Source organism: Stegodyphus dumicola, chromosome X1 (genome assembly GCF_044657685.1).
Source record: "Stegodyphus dumicola isolate Sdum_Otavi_A_Nest chromosome X1, ASM4465768v1".
Taxonomy (NCBI): domain Eukaryota; kingdom Metazoa; phylum Arthropoda; class Arachnida; order Araneae; family Eresidae; genus Stegodyphus; species Stegodyphus dumicola.
In genome coordinates, this window is record NC_140780.1 from 140,884,210 (window position 1) to 140,906,019 (window position 21,810).

Consider the following 21,810-nt stretch of genomic DNA (forward strand, 5'->3'; position numbering starts at 1 on the left):
TAAAAATAATAAGAACCACAAGCAATTCGGTATACAGGCTAGAAATATTTCGGAATATATATATATATATATATATATATATATTCCGAAATATCTCTGTCTCTGAAATAGGTCTGTATATATATATATATATATATATACAGACCTATTTCGGTATATATATACCGAAAAAAAATTTTATGTTATTATTTCGGTATTATATACCGAAATAGGTATATATATATATACCGATTTTCGGTATATTTCGGTATATATATACCGAAATAGATAACTGTATGGATTTTCCCTTATATGCAGAGAGTTTAAGCACTAACGTGAGGAAACAAACTGAATAGACATATTAAACTGAAATACATGTTTAAATCCAGAAATGTTAGGAAAACTTATTTCCCACATACATACGACAGATGCTTCTAACGTTCTAGAAATTTAGGTGTAATTTCCATATTAGGTCAATTTCCATCAATATTACAATACAATTTTCAGCATAATCCTTGATTTATTAAACATTTTTATCCCAACGAAAAAATAATGTTTTAAACTGTCTACAAAGAATCTTTCGGTGTCTCTCCAGTCCATCTGTTTTTGGCGTGATTAAATTATAGTCATTAGGTAATTTTTTCTTGAAGCAGGCGACGTGGAAAATGCGCAATAATTTTCCCAGGAATCGAACTCGGAATCTCTCGAGTACGCGTCGGATATACTTCCAATTACACCGCGAAGGAATGCAGAAGGGAGAGAGAAAATACCTTATATACTCTTCCTTCTACATGGAGACTGGAGATTAGGGTACCCAGCCGCCAGTTCCTGGTGGTGACGAATTATCGTCCACCACCGTTTAGTTCGGGCGCCACCTGTAGAAAAATTAGGCTTCTTTAAAGCAGGAGAGGTGAAAAATGTGCAATGTCCTCGCCGGAACTCGACCCTGGACCTCTCGAATACGCGTAGAGTAGGATTTCAATTACACCGGAAAGTACACGGAAAGGAGGGAAAACATACCTTATAAACTCAAACACCCAGTAAAAGTTTTTCAATTCTGGGAGCAAAAGTTGGAACAGAAAACTCCTCGCAGCCGTTGAACAACTTCAGAAATTTCCACAAAAAGAAAATGATTCCTCTTTTCTTCTTCCATGGTTACTAAAACCGTGTTGCAAAACTGCGTAAACACTATTGCACAGGATAGCTGAATAAACATGTCAAGACTTGTCTCTAGGCGTTAGCGTTGCTTAAAGGTTTAGGTAATGAACTAGAGCTTAGTTCCAAAAACGTAGGGGAAACCCTATATACATTTATTTACATACACGCACAAAAACATATGCATACAAAAACAGAGAATACATATAAGCAAATACCAGTCTCCCCAAAATCTATTTATAAATTTTAATCTGCAAAGTTGGTAACATTATAAACTGAATTTTAAACACATGTTGCAATTTTGAGAGCATTTTCCTCGCATATTTCCCTGTTGTTTAAATACATTTCGTTGAGGAACTAGCTATTTATATCGTCTTTTACATTCGCTACTCTTTTTCTGTGATTTCTTACATTTACGTTATATTTCCTCAGAACTAAGGGGGAAAAAAACTCTTTTCCTTCTGAAATATCTTTTTTCTTTTTTTTTGCATAAATTTTCAATTCAGATATATAACCTGTTCATGCTGGTACTTCTGTGGCACACTGCAGTTATATATCTAATTAGAAAGATATCTCCCTCTTCTCTTATGACTACATCAATATAAATTTCAGCTGTATCGAAAATATGAATAATATTGTCTTGATTTGAACCAAAATAACCCATATTATTTAGCAGAAGGAAAATTTAAAATTCCTTCCTTTCTCCAAAACTGCCGTTGATTTTTTTTTACTTCTTGCTACCATGTTAGAAAACTGAAATAATACAGTTATATTTAGAAACTATCACATTATTCATGACTTATTTCAACAAACTGCGTTATATGTGGTTTTACAGTTGACATATAGCCAAAGAGTTTAATTTTCATTAATTTTCCTTTTGGCTTTTTTACGCAGCTTTTATTTCAGAATATTAGTTTATTTCATGATCATCCTTATTTAAACTTTAAGTAAAAATAAGCTTATCATATTCTTTGCCCAAATTCTAAACTTTAAATTCCCCACACATAACTAAAATATGAAAGAACATCGCAACATATCCTTCAGCAGTAGCATTTATATCTTAAATTTAATTACTCTCTAAATATTTGTTAAGAAATCTACAAAATTCTTTACAGTAAATTACAATTTTTAAAATTCCTATTAAAAAGCTAGAGTTAATATTTTCTTCCCACAAGCCACACCGACGGCGTTTCTGATATGAATAACAAACTGTGAGAAAATTGTCAAGAACTTAAATACAATTCATGAATTTTTCTTATTAGGACATGATGTAAAAATTATTCCAATAAAATTGATGAAATTTAGTTTAACAAAATAAGTATTATATATTCTATATACAGTAATATCTTCACATTTGACTTTCATTCAAATTACAGAAGCAATTAAATATGCATAGTGATTTACCTACCTGAACCATTACCGCTACTCCAACTACTCCTTGCGTTTTGGGTAAAGCCTCAGTCATGTTGTCGTATAACTGATTATTGTAACCTATAACCTGCAGCTGTAATAGAATAAAGCTACATTAGAATCTGCCTGAAGTCTTTAGTTTAAATATTTTATGTATTATAAACTTCAATACTTAACTATTAGAGCAGGAAATTCTTATAATTATTTTGAATTATTATCTGTCAAGTGAAATCTATTGTACGGAATGGCATTAGATTTTATTACCATTATTTTATAATTATAAATTATTTTGCAACACTATAATAAGAGAAGTACTCAATAGCTGTAATTATAAAATTCATTAACCTATTTCATTAATCTATTTTAATACATCCAATCCCAATATAGTAAAATCGATTACACAAAATATTTCTAATTAAACATCACAGTGGGTTTTTGGACATAGAAAGTTCTTTAGAGAATAATGGCTGCATGTGTCTTTCACAAAAACTTGAAAATTATGGGCATTATTGTTTTGGATTTGAAGCCTTTCACAAAACATAAAGAATTTAATAATCATGAGTAACAGAGAATTTAACGATTTCAGTGTTTGTTTGCACATTTAAATGTATGCTTTTCTTTTAAACGCTAATGAATACAAGTTAATTTAATACATGTATATACATTAGTCGCACTATACTAGAAGTTTCATGAAACAAAAATCAGTGAAAGAACAATATTCTTTTGGGAATGAGGGAAATAATAAAAATCCATGTTAATAGAGTAGTAACATGTAAACAATGATAGAAATTAATTACAATTATTACCAATTGAGTAGAATTTTAAAATAATCAAAACATACTATAAGTTATTACTAAAACTTCCCTAATGTTAATTATTCTATGTAGTGAATACATTCAGATTGAAACTAGAAACTGTTTACATTTAATCAGTATACAACAATAAGTGTATTATTTGATTAACTAATTTTGATTAATTAATGTTACTAATGGTTTTGTATTATTTGATTAACTAATGTTAATTATTTGACTAACTAACTAAAGATGTTAGCCCTCTGAATTTTAGTAAAACAAAAATATGTATATAATCAGGAATAAGCTTGCATTACATTCCCCTATATATATATATATATATATATATATTATATATATGCTTCTGGTGGTGAATTATTTGTCAATATTTTAAGTCTGTCACCTATATAGCCTTTAATTGCTTGATGCGGTAAGTTATGGAAAAGTGATTTGCTTTTGAAATATTGTTATACTGTGCTTGATGAGCTGCATAATAAGGATATCGTATTTTACTGATCATAGCGTCTTTTAATACTGCATAATATTTACGAATATTTAACTCTTTCTTATCGAGGTCGCTGGAAACGCCCGAGCATTCAGACATCGGCAAGTCACCCGAATGCCTGCTTCCATTTTTCTATCTGGTTCTTTCTTCTATCACGTTAGTGCATGGGTAATTTTTTTCGGAAGATACTAAATGGCATGCCAGTCATTCTTTTGAAGCAAATTAAAGTAGCTGTTTTCTTTGAATGCACCTTCCCTCTCCTTTGTTAATTTCAATGTTTAGATAATGATTTTTCACATTTACAATACTGTCCTAAGAGGAAACTGCACAAATTGGATGAAATCCCACAAAGATCCCCAAGACAAAAATAATCGTTTCACTTAATAGGTTATTTTTAACGCCGTAGCATTCTATTTAGCATGGGGGAAGGAAATCCATTCCAACAAAACATTCATATAAGCATGCTTCACATGTTTGATAGAAACAGATTTTGGCCTCTGCTGATGCGAAAGAGTTAAATTTATTAGCACGTATACTAATAAAGCTGTGCATACTTGTGTTTCGTATATGAAAAATGGTTCTTTTTACCTACCTTTGTTAAACAGATGTCTCAAGGTCAGATGGACTTTAAAAAAAATTCCGTTAATGTGCAGTTATTTATGTAAATAAATCTATTTAATATTAGTCTAGTGATAAAGAACAGTTATTTTTATATCTACATTTCAACATATTTGCTTACAAATATTAGAGTATTGCCTAAGGTTGAAGAATATGAGAGCTAAACTTACCTGCAGTCGCATCAAACAGCTAAGAAAATGCAGGTATCTTATTCTTAAGAAAAAAGATAGTTTAAAAATGTATACTTACTTATAAATATTTTTAATGATTTATCACTTTTAAACAAAGACTCACAAATCATACTCTGTTTTTAGTAAAAACTGTGTACCGAGAACCAGACTTCTACATAACATTTGCAATACTTATGTTATGAATGTGCCGCAAAGTAAATAACGCCGTGTGTTATTTCCGTAAACTGTCTTTAATAGAGCATAATCTTATCGAAGTACATAAAATTCTGTTGATAAATCCAGAGAGTTTATTATTTCGGTATTAAGAATGATTTATAAGATTCGTAGTACTCTGTTGAAGAACGTGTATATGAGAGTACAGAATGCGTATATGGTCATGTATGCATGATCCGTAAGCCAGGAAACCACAATGAAAAATATTTAGAGATGTAAAGAGTAAAAAATGTACATGTTCTATGTTAAAAAGATATTAAAATACAAATATCTCAAAATGCTATCTGCTGAAATGTGAGAAGGTTACAGAATAATTTTCAAATAATAATGTCCAATTGTTTTTAATAAAATATTGCCGAAATTCTTTTCCGAGGAATATCATGATCAATGTGTTATTACATTTATTAAAATAAAACTAAGTTCATGATTAGATTATTTTATTGATGCAAACAAATGTGAAGAGAAAAAGATACCTTTCAGAAAATGCAAAGAGATCCAAACTGTTATGCTTAAATATGACGAGGAAATCATTATAACAGCAGCACAAAATAACTGATAATGAAAACAAACAGAGCCCTTAGAAGCTGTTAGATGAGATAGTTGGTAATTTTACGTATAAGCTCGAAGAAATCCCTGAAAAGGTGAAAAAAAATTCCTGCACATGTGCTAACATTCCGTTTGCGTAGTGTTATAAAATTTTAGCCTTTAAAGTGGAGTCAACGTTTAAGCAGTTTTTGATCCAAAGTAAAATTTTAATCGTACTGTTCCTCTTGTGCTTTCTCTCAACATTCTGAAATGTTCTAAATGATTTTCTTTCAAAAGCTGTAAAAGTATTTCTAATCTAATTAACCAAGTTATTGTACTTTTGTAGCATCCAAACTTTTATTTTTGGAAAGGTTTTTAACCCTACGATAAATTATTAGTTACAGCTAAAGTAATGTCCTCAGAAAATTGCTGATATACAAGTGCATTCATTGCGCAACACCCACTTTCACCTTTTTGACAATTATTCTTAGTCCATTTTTAATATTCCCCCCATTTTTATATCTATTGCCGAATTTTATTCAAAATTTTAGATTTTATTAATTTTAGATTTCTTTAATATAATATAGAACATAGAACAGTGAGTTTCAGATGCAGAATACAATTACCCAGTCTTCATATATAAAACTCTTAGAGTGAGTAAACATGAAAATAAATTAAATATATATATAAGGAGCGCGTAAAATAAATTTGGATTTGCAAGCCTTAAATTAGAAAAAAATATGGCAACTTCACATTAGCAGATTTCTTAAAATAGATATTAATAATTAGAGGACATAAGCATTTTCCTAATTATATCAAGTATAATTACCTTTCAGGATAATTATAACCTGACTTTGGGAGTTTATTATACGTTCTATTTATTAAGTATTTCCTGTAAAACATTTATGCGTATAAATCTTAAAACCAAATGAAGTAATTTCATGTAAAATTAATTTATGTTCTTCTTTATTACCATAATTCGCCCACCAGCGGCGGAGCGGTTAAGTCGCTGATCACTGGTAGTTCGGTCCGAGATTAGAATCCCGCGAACGGGTTGGCTGCATTGGTGTTTTCGTGGTTTTCCCCATGTGTAACGTGTATACGAGCCAGTGTTCCTTAGAAACTTATCCACGAAGACATCCCTCCCTTTAGGCAGATAGCCCTCGAGGCTTTGCCGTAATTAAATAACCTAACCTAGCCTATTATCATAATTCACATGTTACCATTCCCTTTAATTTAGTTTCTAACCATAAAAGAAACAGAATTTGCATTTTTTGAGACTTGCAGTACTTTTGCGCTCTTAGAATATTATTCCTAGGAAAACATTCAGTATTAATGTGTGTTGTTTATTAGATTTTAAATGCAACATAAAGGATACAGTTTAGTCAATTTCTTATCTAAATCTGACGCCAGTGCCTTATAAAGTATGAAACATAAGAATCAAGGGCCTACATAAGAAAGTATGTTTCAAATGTAAAGTAAATAGACTGAACTCCGCTACAATAAAACAAATTTTTAAAATAAAGCTTCGTTATTAACAATTTGATTTCAATTACGGTACCACTGAAATTAAATGTTAAGCAACGATGCAAGTGAAATTCAGTTATCATAATGTATTTATTTATATCTAATGTGCACTAATTAAATAAAACAGAAAAATTTTACAATATTTTTAAGAAATGCGCTTACATTATTTATCATATATAAGTTCCGCAACAAAGTTTTAGTTCACTGAGATGCAGAGAAACTTGAAATTACTTTAAGGCCGAAATCTAAATGTTTGATCTACGTATGGTTAAATAACCGCTTTATGAGCATAACCATTTCATTAATAAAAACATGTACCGGAAATTTTCTCTACAATTTCATAAAAATCGGTAAATTTGTATTTCCACTCTTTTCAATGTGAAAGTGAGCTTTTAATTTAATTCAGTTCTCTAAGAGAATAATCGTTAAAAGTTATGAGAAAAGCACTTACCTCTGCCGGAAATGCATGACCAGAAATTGTATGTTCCGATCCCTTGTCATCGGTTCTTCCGTAATGTAGTAAAATTTCGTGCACCCGATACTTATAAGATAAAGGTCCTCCGTTCACCGATACTATAGGACTGTCACGGTCCAGTCGGAACCGAACGCTATGTCCCGTGTTCTTCAGGGTTCCATTCACCTAAACAAGACAAAATATTCAGCTATTATGCATGAAACTGCAGTATTAATCAAATCGGTTTGCTTTCACTCGAAATACAATCATTTCGTATGAAAATACTACTTAAATGCTTAAGACTGAAAATATCTAAAATAGAGAAGAACAACTGTTACTGAGAACAATGATGGACATTATTATATAGACATTATTATATAGAATAACTTACCAATAATCTTGAACGTTATCAAGTAATTTTCTAAAGTAATTTATTTTTCATATTTATGACGTCATTGCTGACTTCTGAAATCAGATTTTATATTTAATTATATTCGATTTAATTTCACACAAGCTCTTGCTGGAAAGGTTTCATGTGGTTCAAAATTGGAGATAAATTCTCATTATGCCTATTCTTAAAAGTATTTGATATGGTATAAACAGTGAATTAATATTCGACTAATATCCTCACCCTCAATTTCTTATGTGTGCATTGCTGTGTTAAGTATATACTAAAGTAAGTATGTAGGCTAGTATGTACTATGCATGTTTTAAAGTTTAATAGCAATACTTTAACTAGTAAGCCACAAAATATGTAAATATTATCCTAAGGATTGAAACTATCTGCATTACGGCACTAGTGTACGTAAATATGTATCTTTCTCATGATTTCTTGTATCTTCGTGACTGTATACTACCATATGTATATAGGTTTATTATAATACTATTATTGAAAGATGGACAACATTACAATATAATCGAGTGTATGTATTGTAATACATGTTCCTGAATGTATCGATAAACTATTGTATGTGTACTCAATGCAGAGCATTGATTGTAAAACTGTTGTGCTGTATGCGGGGAAGCCTTGATCAGGACCTGTGTTTTACTCTGAATAATGATCGTTTTACCCAAAAGTTAATATTCCGCAGCTTATATACAAAACGTATATTTAATACTGCGTACTCATACAGTTATGCTATGGTACGGTCTAACCGGCATCTCTTTAGATAAATAGAAGCCATGAATGTAGTGTGAATTGGATTGTAACATCTGCATTATAAGTGAAAGGCATGTATGTATGAAAATGAGTTTAAAACGTGCACTGAGGACATTTGATACAGTAACTGCACGTTGTAAATAGTGAAAACATAATCTTAGGAATAAATTTTCAAATTTCAAAAAAAAGTTAATTTTTTGAATAATTGAGCCAGCCCTATTATTAGACTTTATATAATTCGACTGAACAATTTATTTTTCAAGTTTGGTTAACAAATTTATTCATTAATTCTTGATTTAGAGTATATTCTTTTTGATTTAATTTAATTTGAGTAATTAATAGTTTGTTTTAGACTTTCTTAGGTTTTTTGTATGTTTTTTTTTTACAATTTTTTTAATAACTATTGGTCTAATTTGAGTACGAATGGATGTAGGGAAAAGACCTGGACAATTGAGAATTTTTGGAATTTTATTTTAAAATGAAAGATTGATACTTAAATGCGGTTTTGAGTCTCAAATGACTTAGAGGAACGAAGCATGTATTCGGAACTCATTAATCAGCTTGGTGTAAGGCTTCTAAACACTTTTGCCTTGACAAGTTCTGTTTGAAGCGTTAAACAGAGGAGATTAATAAAAAAAAATTGGTTTTTTATGTATAATGTTCTGTAATTTTTAAAATAGCATTCGTACATAACTATTGGTCTAATTTGAGTACGAATGGATGTAGGGAAAAGACCTGGACAATTGAGAACTTTTAGAATTTTGTTTTAAAATGAATGATTGATACTGATACTTATATGTGGTTTTGAGTCTCAAATGACTTAGAGGAACGAAACATGCATTTTGAAACTCATTAATCAACTTGGTTTAAGGTTTCAAAACACTTCTGCCTCGACAAGTTCTGTTTGAAGTGTTAAACAGAGGAGATTAATAAATAATATTTTGTTTTTTATGTATAATGTTCTGTAATTTTTAAAAATGTTTTCTCTTTCACATTGCAATTCACATTTAAAGATTCCGCTTTCGAAAATATCATTAATTTGCGTTTATTCAATTTGGTAACATTTACCCAGAGAAGAAAGGTTATACTTTCATATAGAAAGAGCAGGATTGTATTCATATTCGTTCCGACTTTTTAGTTTTTATTTTTATAAATTTCAATCTAGCATCAGGCGCAGATTCGTCTCTTTGCTTTTTTAAGTTTTTATTTTTTAAAACTTCACTTAGGACTATTCTGAAGAATGTTCTAGTCAATATATATATAAGTTCCCCCCCCATTGATGAAAAACCATATAAATGTATTAAGAATAATGGAAATGATGTAAGCCATCTCGATGTAAAAATGTAACATTTTCTTTAAATGTGATTAAATGTGATCTCAGTCCAGGCCATCAGTCATTGCTGGCAGTGAAAACACTCAAATACTTAACCTCAGTAACTCAGATTTCATCCTCAGTATGAGATTGGCAGTCAACCTCCTTTAGTCACCACATAATCCGCAGCACAGATTTCGATAAAAACATTCTAAAATTAACTTTCATACTCTATATTCACTAGAGTCATCGTTTTGTGAAAAACTAAAAACACGTAACTATTAAATATTTAAAAAATAGCTTCAGTTAAATATCACTAAAAATAAAGATGGCTTAACAATACCTAGAAATAATTATTAACTATAAAAATATTATTATTAACTATAAAAGTATTTTTCTATACATGATTAAAAAACTCTGCACTTTCCCATTATAAAAGTAATTTTGAAATAAGTCAATTTAGTATGTGGCATAATTATTTAGTTTCAATGGAAATTCTGAAATATATGAAATTGTCAAACATGATTTTTTTATGTTATTTTACACTATACTGCTTACATTTTACCACCAAAGTTCTGATTGAAGGTCTAGACATCCGGTTACTGCTTACCATCATTCTAGTAGGATTCAATAAATTAATTATGCCAGAATACAAGGAAATGGAATTTCATAAGTTGGTTTAAAACTTTGACTGAAACCAAAAACAAAACAAAAAATTGACTGTGACGATCTCCGTAAATCTACAACAGTCTTTAACTAAAAAAAGTATATTAGTTATTACAGTATAAAGAATAACGAAAAGTTGCGTAATTAAAGAATTTAAAAAGAACATTATACATAAAACTGTTATACGAAAAAGCTCAAAAGCCTATGAAACAGATAGCTCCTTGTGGGGAATCATTTGTAAGAAAATATGTTCCAGAAACTGAAATATGACACTTTAAAAACATTAGAAAATGCCATATGGACTGCGAGGTTTTGGTTATCACATATTCAACAAAATATTACTCGAATAAAAGGGTATCTTAAAATCTGTTGAACAGCTAAATAGAATTGCTATTTTGAGCATTTCTGGAGCTCTTCTCGACATTTCTTGGAAGCGAGCATACACTTCTTGATATTTCTTGGATATTTATGGCAAATATAAAGATCCAAGCCTAAAATTCTGGATTTTATGTTATGATAAAAACTTTTTTCTTGAAATATCTATATTTGGATTTTTTGATAGACTACGTGAATAACCGTTGCCCAATGTTATATAATCCACATGGTGGTGATTGAAGAAAATGTTCCGCCTACATTTGATGGCGAAGAAAGGATGCTATTAAAAAGATGGAAAGCAAACATCTACCTTGCTGTTGTAAGGAATGAGCGAAGGATTTTAAGAGCAAGAAAAAATGAGGATATTTTATTTCTCATTTTTTTGTTACTTAATAAATGTATGATTCAGCTAGAAAACTGTATTTTGATTCAACATATAAATTTTATAAAATATTAAGTAGAATGTTTAAAACGCTTTCTATTGGTTTTCTACTTTGCATATTAATGTTGTGTATATAAAAGAGAAGGTATATAGAATAGTTCAATTTAAAAAATTAAAAAAAACTCAAACTTAATATTTTCAGAAAACTCGAATTACTATAAATTTATGTAAAAGTGCGATAAGTATTTTTGTTCAAGCTTTAGAATAAGAAAATTGTGAAACTATTTATTATTAATTTACAAATTTATGCTAAAACAGTAAATATAATTTTTTAACAGTCTGTATTGACAGATATCATGAAGTACTCCCTAAAGCGTGTAAATGTTTTTAAACTTTGAGTGCAAAACATGGGATACGTTTTGTTACAAATGTCTTTAACCTTCTATGTCTGTGCATATCTATTTGCTAATTAAAACTTGAATCACATTTTATTAAATATTTTTAAAATTTTATATCTAAAATATTACAATTTTCAGATTCGTGCATTCTAACAAAATTGTCGTAAAATACATATAAAATATAGCACATAAAACAATGGAAAATAAAAATACCAGTAAACCTTCTAACTATGTAACAAAAAAAAATAATAAATAAACAAAGTATCAAACGTACTTCAACAATTCTTTGTTAAAAAAGTGTAGTGTATGGCATTTGGAATCAGTTGGGAAATGTACACCTCAAAAGAATTAATAACGCGTTTAAGACTTTATCTAAACAGGGAAATGAAAAGCTTCGTAATAAAGTAACAATATTAGAATCGACTACCGCTGCAATCTCGGAATCAGCAAATTCTGCTAAGGTATATTCAATGATAAAAATGCACCAAGCGTTTAATACATTCTTATTGTAATTTTAAATTCCTTACATGTATCTGAATTTTGAAAATTGAATATCTTTCAAAAGAAAATGCGCAGAGAATTTGTACTCAGCCTAGTTCAAAGAAAATTACGAAGAGGGATCAGTAACCTTCAAACGAGATAAATGGACCAATAAATTGATAAATTGTGCCACATGGCAGTGTACCAAATATCCAGTCAATAACGCTTGACGAAATTAAACAATGTTTAGTGTAAAATATTTTGTGACTTTATTAATAGTATAAAATAACTTATAGCGAATAAAATGTATTTATCTTGAATATAAAACACCCATCAAAATAAAAGATATTTGCTAAAAGCAAATTTTTTTCAAAATCTTCGAATTCACAGTGAGGTATATTTTATCCGATTATAAGCATCTTACGTTTTAAATGTAAATAGAGCATTTAGGAAACGGTTTTAAGAATTTTTTAATAAATGTATGATATTATATTCCAAGAAGCTCAGAATATTAGAGAAATTATCCTTAAAATAACACAAATTAAAACTTTCACTTCTCATCTATTCTCTCAAGTTTACTAATGAAGCATTTCTTAAGAAATATATTTTTCACTTACAACGCTTACTTTCATCGATATTAGCTCAAAAAAGAAGCATTATGGGTGCATAATTAAATAAACCTGAAACTGCTGTTGCTTTTGTTGTTCAAATGTACTTGATAAAAATTTACGCTTGGATATTTAAATTATAAACTTTTTTATGCTTTTAAGTTATAAATGATTTAAAATATGATGAGAGGGTAAATGAATGCAAAAAAACGCTCAGATCATTAATCTATACTCAGGGTGGATCAGTAAAACTCAAATGTCGCAATGCTTTATCTACCATTCCACATAACCCATATCAGTCACTGGTTTTGCACTGGCATTCTTTCTCAAATTTTAGAGATTAATTTAATTATTATAATTAGACAGTGCTTTTAAGGTTATGATTCCACTTTTCTGACTAGATATCATTTTTAAGATTTTATGTGTATTATCTGATAATTTCCACAAACAACCCAAGGAATGGAAACTACGTGTCATGGGGGAAATAAAGCAGTTCTTTCAGTGTTCTCATTGGTGAGATAGTCATTATGCTGATTTCTAAAATATTTTAGCTTTTCATTTTCTTAGAAATACTACCTAAGCTGCCCATATTGGTTAGCAAAGAAAACGAATGAAGATATGGGCAACTGTTTCTTTGCAGGTGTTTAAATAACAGGTTTTTTTCCCTTTCGTTATGCATAATAAATGAACATCTAATTCAGAAGTCAAACAACAAAAATCAGCGTTATATTTTCAAAATTTTCGCAGGAATAGTTTCGATGGTTTTACCGAAACACCATCCTCAGCTGCAAAAGCGCAAATGAACAAGATAGGAAATAATGATTAGATAAGATAAGAAAGCCTGGGCAAGAATAAGCAAGTGGAGCCATCTGTTGGTGAAACCAGAACTAAAACATAATTTCTTTAAAGGCCGAAGGCAAAGATGGATTGGAATTAGGATCGTTAACTAGAACAGAAAGATTTTTTTGAATGTGAAATGCCTCTAGAAAATCCAGTTCTCCAATGGAGGATGTTTTTTGAATAATTTTGGCAGCAGAAAAATTGAAAGTGTAATTTTCGGACCAACAATGTTGAGCAATAGAAGACTTCTGTGTTTCTTTTTTTCTAACATATGCCTCATGTTCCTTGACGCGAAATTTTAAGGCTCTCTTAGTTTGGCCAATGTAAATTAAACCACACTGGCAAGGAATCCTATAAATACCCCAGGAATTCATATCCGGAATGGGGTCCTTGAGTATGGAATTCGGAATTTTATTGATGGGAGAATAAACAACCTGAAAGTTAAATTTCTGTAAAATATGTGCAACTTTATAGCTAACTTATGAAAAGAAGGCAATGACAACAGAAGTTTTTTAATCTCCTAAAACAAGAGTGCGTCTTTTAGTGTGTTGAGATGAGAATTTTTTAACTGCTTGATTAATAATGTTGGGTGAAAAGCCCCTGTCAATAGCTTCTTGTCCAGGCTTTCTTATCTTATCTAATCATATCTAATCATTATTTTCTATCTTGTTCATTTGCGGTTTTGCAGCTGAGGATGGTGGTTCGGTAAAACCATCGAAACTAGTCCTGTGAAAATTTTGAAAATATAACGCTGAATTTTGTTGTTTGACTTCTGAATTAGTATTTATTCGGCGTGTTCTTGTGATATTGTCAGTGCGATCTAGTGTTACGTAAAGAGCAGAATTAATTAATCGATAAAGAATTTCCTTATTTTTCACATATCAGATTATATTATTTAAAAAAAAATTCTTTAATAATAAAAATAGCTCATGAAATTCAGGAAATAACAAATCCGCAGATGGAAAACACATATTTATTGCAAAGTTTCTTGTAAATAACCGCATTTATTAAAACAAATTACAAGCATTTATTTCCATTTCAAAATTAAACGCAGACTACTTGGTTTTTCTCAAGTTGGTGTCTTAATAAACCTATATGTGCCTGAACACTAAGAATGCTATTTTAATAAGTCATATTCCACTTAAAGTAACAAAAAGTGAGCATAAAATGTAAAATGAATACGAAACACTAACGCAAACTATAATAAGACAATCTGATTGAAGGAACCTGATTTCCTGTATAAGTAAAGCATTAAGTTTTAACAATCTGTCTATGAGTTGGTCGTTGTATAGTATATTCCGAATAAAGGATGGCATTACTCTTCATGCAAAACAGAAGTTCTATTATTATTACCTGCAACAAAATTTATCTTATTTGCAACTGAAAAGAAAGACCGAAATTCGCAAAACCAATTTTTGACATTTGAATATACTACAAGATACAATTAATGATGTTGAAACTTTTATATATCTTATAAAATATCTTATATATGTACACAATCATATAACTAAATGTATAAACTGATCTGTGTAAGAAACGATCAGAAAATACTATAGCTGTTTCATTGACAGAAGCATTTAAAGCAATATTATTGAATATTTTACTGTGAGATATAGGTAATTTTAGCGTAAGTATTTATATAATTAGTATCAGCATTTTCTTTTAATTATTGTTCTCACAAGCACATTCATATTTAGATTTGCTCATTTCAAGAAAAGTTTCGAACTCAAAATTGAAAGGGAGATCTGTTAAAGTACAAAATTGCTCTAAAAATAAAAGCATGAAGAACAAATTTCAAAATAATAAAAAGGAAAGAAACGAAAATAAAATGTAAAAGGAGATGAAAAAAAGGCGGACCAAAAAATAATTATTAAATGATAGACGTTAAATTTAGTTGTGCTGGAAGTTTAAAGAATGCAAGCGAGGAAACAAAACCCGAATCCACAATTTACAAAATGTTTTCAATCCACAAAAAAAAAATAACGACATTTGCGATATTCGTTCTTGGCCCTTTGAAGAGCTGACGATTTATAATATGATGAGTTGGAATTCCAATATACTCAAAAAGATTGGAAATGTGAATCAAAATATGAACAGAATTTCAATAATGAAGTTCGTGATTCAGAATTTACTGGGTGCGGTGATCGACATTACGTAGAATAGAAGCTACTATTTTCTCTAATTCCTCTCTCACACAGATAAGCTTTTCCGTCTGAGGAAAATGTTTGAACAACTCTTAATCTCTAAGAGAGAAGTTTGCTGAGGGTCAGGAACAAACACTGGGAAGACCCTGCCCTAAAAGATTCTTCTCTGTAGAGTAGCAGAGTATACCTTGTGTTTATCCACTTCTATTTTAGCCATTCCAGGATCGTATAGGAGTATAGAAGGCTGAATGTCCACTGGCGATTGCCTTCGACCTCTGTTGCACAGTTTCCATTCGGGATTGAGCAAACCCCAGTAGTCAGGACCTATAGACGTAAAACAAAAATGTGAAACATGTAATGATACATACAAAAGCACTTTCACAGATGCATTTATCTTTTAAAGAACACCTGTGATTCAACATGGATTTTAAAATATTATTTATTTATTTTGTAATGAATGCAGTGACACTCATTATATTTAGTTTTTAGAGCTATATGTGACTAAGCGAAACATGCCATAATATCATATATCGTATTAACAAAACATATTTAAAAATATATGCAACCAATTTATGCAATTTGTCGGATATTTTTAACGAATATTTTCTATCTCGTTCTAAAAAATCAAGCAGCTAAAATGGATGACACTTCTGTGCTTCAAATAAATTTTCATATTTCAGCACAACGAAGGTGATTGCACTTTTTAATATAATGAGAACATTTTCAATGTATGAGTTTAGAGTTATGTTTGGGTTTAAGAATAATTTAATTTTAGATCGAAAGTAATTTTAATGAAAGTAAGATAGATATATGTTCAACTAATTAAACTTTGACAGTTATCTTTAAATTAAAAATAACCTTAAAATAAACTGTAATGTAATGTGTCTACTGGAAACATCTCGGCACAAACAACGCGGACGAAAACTCAGAGGAGAAAACCATACAAGGGAATGTGGTTTGGTTATCTGATTGTGGCAAAGCACTCGAGGGCTATCTGTCCAAGGGGACGAATGCCTTCGTGGAGGAATTTCTAGGAAAAACTGGCTATTATTCACGTTACATACAGCCCATTCTCCGAAAATCAAACCTCGGAGTGAACTACCAGTGTTCAGAGACTTTACCGTTCGGCCGCTGGTGATCTCAACACATAGAGAAACCGCCGTAGTACTAAGCATCATGGAAGAAAAGTAATCATGAAAAACACATCCCATTTCTGAAATATTGTGGCATAAAAAGTGACAGAATATAAAGTGGCGTGGAAACTTCTCAGTTTTAAAATATCTTCTTACATAATGTTGTAGTAAAAATATAAATACCTGTTAACCATCCTATGATGAAACCAACGCAGAAATGCGTTTTCTGAATATAAAATATTTAAGAGAAATTTTGCATAATGACCTAGGAACAGAAGAAGTAAATTATTTTCTTTACGTCTGTATTTCATATATTTTTTGTCTGTATTAATTAATAAATGCTTACTGAAAAAGCAAGAAGGAAAGTTGAGCCCTAAAATCTGTACATTTAACGGTTAATAGAACTTTAAGCTTATGTTGCTAGTTTTTAAACTCATTATTTAATTAACATCTTTTATAAAGACATAGTAGCACATTTTCATAAAAACTCTTGTATTAAAAAGATTAAAAAAAGGAAGATGCATAAGTTTAAAATCCTCCTATTAACTGCTAGACGTAGCATTAATATTTACTGATTTCGAGGATTTTTAATGTTTAAGTTTTCTTCTTTTGTTTCTCTTCCCGTTAAAATTTATGAGTTCATCTCAAGATATGAAATATAGAGGTAACAATATTACTTATTCATTTTTTTCCTCATAAATCGTGGCGCAAAAATTCACATTTTTTTTTTTTTTTTTTTTTTAGTCAGAAAACGCCTTTGCGATGTTATCATCATACGATGATCTGAAAGTACCTTACTTCTTATTACGATACAATACGATGATGTACAATGATATTTTAAAACTGCGAACTTTCCCCCAGAAAGTTTCTTACGACTACGTTTTCTCCTTGCATTGTTTTCTCCGCGATGCTTACGATGCTTTTGCTGCAATGTTTTCATCTGCAACCCCTCAGAACTAAGCTCTGTAACCAACTGCAGCCTAAACGTCATTTAATATCATAACAAATAAGCTTTTAAAAATATAAAATTGCGATTGACAAATTATGGTGAATAAAGTATGATATTCATAATTTAGGTAAAGCAAACAATGCAAAGCAGACAAATATTTACGAATAAATATATAAACTTGTAACAAGTAGGATAAAAGCGCAACACTTAAATAATTAACTTTATAATTTTTCTTATTTTTTGTTGCCAGTTTCTTTACTGATTTATAAGACTAGATGCATATTAAAATAATATTGAACACAGTTTTACCACCTTTTTTGAAAAGGGAAAAAAATAGTCCAAATGGAATATATGCTTCCTTCTCATAAAAGAATGATATTACGGAACATGAATTAAGTAAGAAAATAATAATAACAATAATAATAGTAAAGTATATAATGAAATTTTTACCTGAATTATTTGAGCGTAATAAATATGCAGAAATCATTTTTTAAAATTATAAATACATCAAAATATGTATAATAAAAATATTTCGTATGTCGGTAGCTTTCTTAAATAAATGCGCAACAATGCTTCATCCAAATGCATTGAGTTTTGACTAATTTAAACTTAACATGCATGGTCTGTCTTAAAAGGAATGAAAATCGTGTAATTATAAATTCTTTGAAGTTACATATAATTTCATTTTGACTCGCCCAAAATAGATGCCTTATTATGCCTTATAAATGCCTTTTTAGAGAGCAGAGAGTTTCTTCTAGTCACAGCAGTGGAAGAAATAATATGTATTTTAGATGGTGTTCAAATGCCTCGTAACAGCTGCCTAAAGATTCGATCGGCTGTATCAAAATGATGTCATTTAAGTTGAATATTATTAGCTTGGGAAACAAAAGACATCCCATGGAGTCAAATCAGAGCTGTACGATAGACGGAGAAGTTTATTATATTCTTACAGTCAAAATTCTCAGACAGGTAACGGTGCGCAATTTGGTATGTAATGAAGAAACCATGGATTTGCTATTTTACGCCAGCCACGCGCAACTCTTTTTCTCAACTACCCGATTACTTGTACCTGTATGATCAGATTGTTCATTTCGTTAAATCGGAACGCCGTTCTGATCGTGTGTTGCGTTGTATGCAAACGAAGCATCATACTAATAAGCTGACAATTGTAAAGTTTCTAAACCAGATTTGCCAAGTTTCAAGCAAAGCTATACTGCGTACCTCTGTTAGAAATTCCTCTGTAATTCCGTGATAAGACACGAAAACTACTATGTACTTTGATGACGTACAGTTTGCTACCGAGGTGCGGACTCACATGGCGAATGTAAAATTATCTGCACGGTTTCTCCACTCATCTACATTTATACTACATCTCATCTGTATTTGCATACATAATGAAAATATTGTTTTTAATCTTTGAAACGTCTTTAAGAAACCCATAAATATATATAAAAATTAACTTTATTAAATATGTCTCGACGAAATTAATAAATGATAAATCCGTAATGAATAAAATGAAAAGTAAAAGAAATAAATGTTAACATAATTGACGTACTTAAATCACCTTAATCAATCTAATTAAAACAAAGGCTTATTTCTGTAATTATACAAAACAAGGCAAAATTTTAAGAAGGACAAATAAAAAAATTTGTGAATTAATAAAATGTGGCTTTTCTGTAATAACTCAATTCCAGTATAGCCTTAACCTGAAAACAATGTGAAAAGTCGTAGTAAAAGGCCATTTTGCTAAGTTTAAAGTACTATATTCAGCAAACATTTAAGCAATAAAATCAAAAACAAATTAAAAATAAATAGGCAGTATTTGAGTTTCATCGAGTTATGTGGTAAGAATTCAATACGTCCGCTATTGGTTTTTTTTTTTCTTCAAGAGGTTTTAAAGCTTTTAAAGAAATTTTTCACAAAATATTGATTAATTTTGTTGCTTTAGAACAAATTATCCTTTAAAATAAATTAAACATATACAATTATCTTAATTTCTTTTATATATACATATGGCAATTATTTTGAGCCAGAAATTTGTTTCGAAAATCGTTTGTTTACTGAATTAATTACCAAAAAATTTTAAATATTTCCGTTCCAGAGCAAATGAAACACTTCTAAAAAAGAATAAAAAACGGAGACATAGATTGATTAATTGATCGCTTTGAGCAGTTGCACTTTACATAAATATCTTAACTTCAGAAAATGAAAGGTTTATTTAAAATAAATTATATTTTCGATAATTTTTTTTAAGGTATGGTTTACAGAACAATCAATTACGTATAATGACTTCATCACTACTTTGCGTCAAATGCATAGTCGTTTGGGTTGCAACTATAATTAACAGCTTTGATTACCCAGCATCCTGTTGTGTAATTAAGATTGACTGCAACTTTAATAAATCCCACAGCTCTAGATTAATGGAAAGACTGTAGTTACCATAATTGATATTTTCCTCTGAGAGTTTTCAAGTTATGTCTTTGGTCTCCCGCTACGAAATAAAATACGGGATTTAACTAAAGCTCTTTGAATAGTTTTACAGAGTCAAGTACGTAATTTAAACGTCTCTTTCATGACTTTGAAATTAATCACGCAAATGATGCCACTGAAAGCGCGCATTTAATGCAGATAGGATTACTTCGAAAGTATTGAAGATTTTCAAAACATAAATCACAAACTGAAGTAGAACTCAAGAGATTTTCAAATTTTTATACTTGCTTCGTACAAACTTACCGCAAAATAACAACAGTAATTAATTGCAAAAGGCGCATAGAAACAAGATTGATTTTAAGTGGTGTGAAAACGCATCATAAAAAACGGCTTCAGCAAATGAACAAAATTAACTTCTCCAGATTTAAAAAAAAAGGGCATTCTAAACGCATTGGATGTTGATTGTTGCAGCTGTCAGTTAAAAACATATTACTGTTTTAAAGACAGCTGAAAATGCATTTTTGTAACACAAATTAATTGTATAAAATATATTAAATGCATCGAAGCAATTCGGCATTTCCAAAGGCAGTTCGGTTCGAATAATACTTTAAAATTTAAATCGTACTTTTTTATGCTTTCAAAACATTTTGTTTACATCACTTTTAAAATCTTAAAATTTGAAGAAATAATTAATATCCACACAATTTATAGTAAATATTCAAGCAAAGTAACACGTCAGACCATACCACGAAAACTTCTGAAGAAATTTAATTTTACACAAAAGACATAATTTTCACATTTAAAGGTTTATTATCAACTGAATTAACAGTTTAAATCAATATTATGTATGGTACATGATAGTGTAGTAGATACTAAATATAAAATATTTTCGAATCAAACTGCAAGAAATTTCGCCAGTGTAAAATTAAATTTTGTATTGGATTGTTTGAAAAGATAAGAAACTATAGGAACCAATACAAATCGAGGAAGTACTTTATTACTATTAGAATATGACGCTGTATACATTATTAGTAATAATTCATAACTAGTGCAAAATATTAAAAAATTATAAATCTGTTTCTACAACTTTTATGTTATAGTGTAAGCAACGGAATTATTTAGCAGAAAGGAAGAAGCTCTTGGCTAGGAGTTAAACTCAGTAACAAAATTAATGAGAATTTAGAATATAAGAATGTTTATTTCTTATATTCTACATTCTTACTAATGTAATTCCTCCGCATAAATTCCTCATAAAAGAACTCGTAAATAAAATCAGCGAACCTGATAGGTTGATGTTTTGTTACGTAAGTTCTCTGGTAAAATTTCTCGCACAAATTCTACAATATTTTGTATTCCAACAAATGCATGCATGATATTAAATAGCCTTTTCTTCACTAATTTAGATTATCAATTATCTTTCTTCAACAGAACAGTAAAAATAAATTAGATAAAAAAAATTTCCGGTCATATAATGAGTATTTAGTCGTATAATTCCAAGCATTGCATAATTTGCTTGTTTAAAATTTTTAAAATCAAACTTTAAAAAAAACTTATCGCAATCGTGGT

General features: G+C 29.8%; 1 protein-coding gene across 2 annotated transcripts in view; it reads right to left on the bottom strand.

The window, feature by feature from the left end:
* The window catches only part of LOC118196261 (carbonic anhydrase-related protein 10-like), an 857,748-nt gene that overhangs the window by 158,090 nt on the left and 677,848 nt on the right, over window positions 1–21,810 (bottom strand). Inside the window, exons 3-5 of one of the 2 annotated variants that reach the window (XM_085807265.1) lie at window positions 15,920–16,056; window positions 7,366–7,554; window positions 2,543–2,638 (exon numbers count right to left, since the gene is read on the bottom strand). In XM_085807265.1, the coding sequence (XP_085663391.1) occupies window positions 2,543–2,638; window positions 7,366–7,554; window positions 15,920–16,056 (422 nt within the window). The remainder of the gene's footprint in view (window positions 1–2,542; window positions 2,639–7,365; window positions 7,555–15,919; window positions 16,057–21,810) is intronic. The other variant, XM_085807267.1, reaches the window with a different exon arrangement.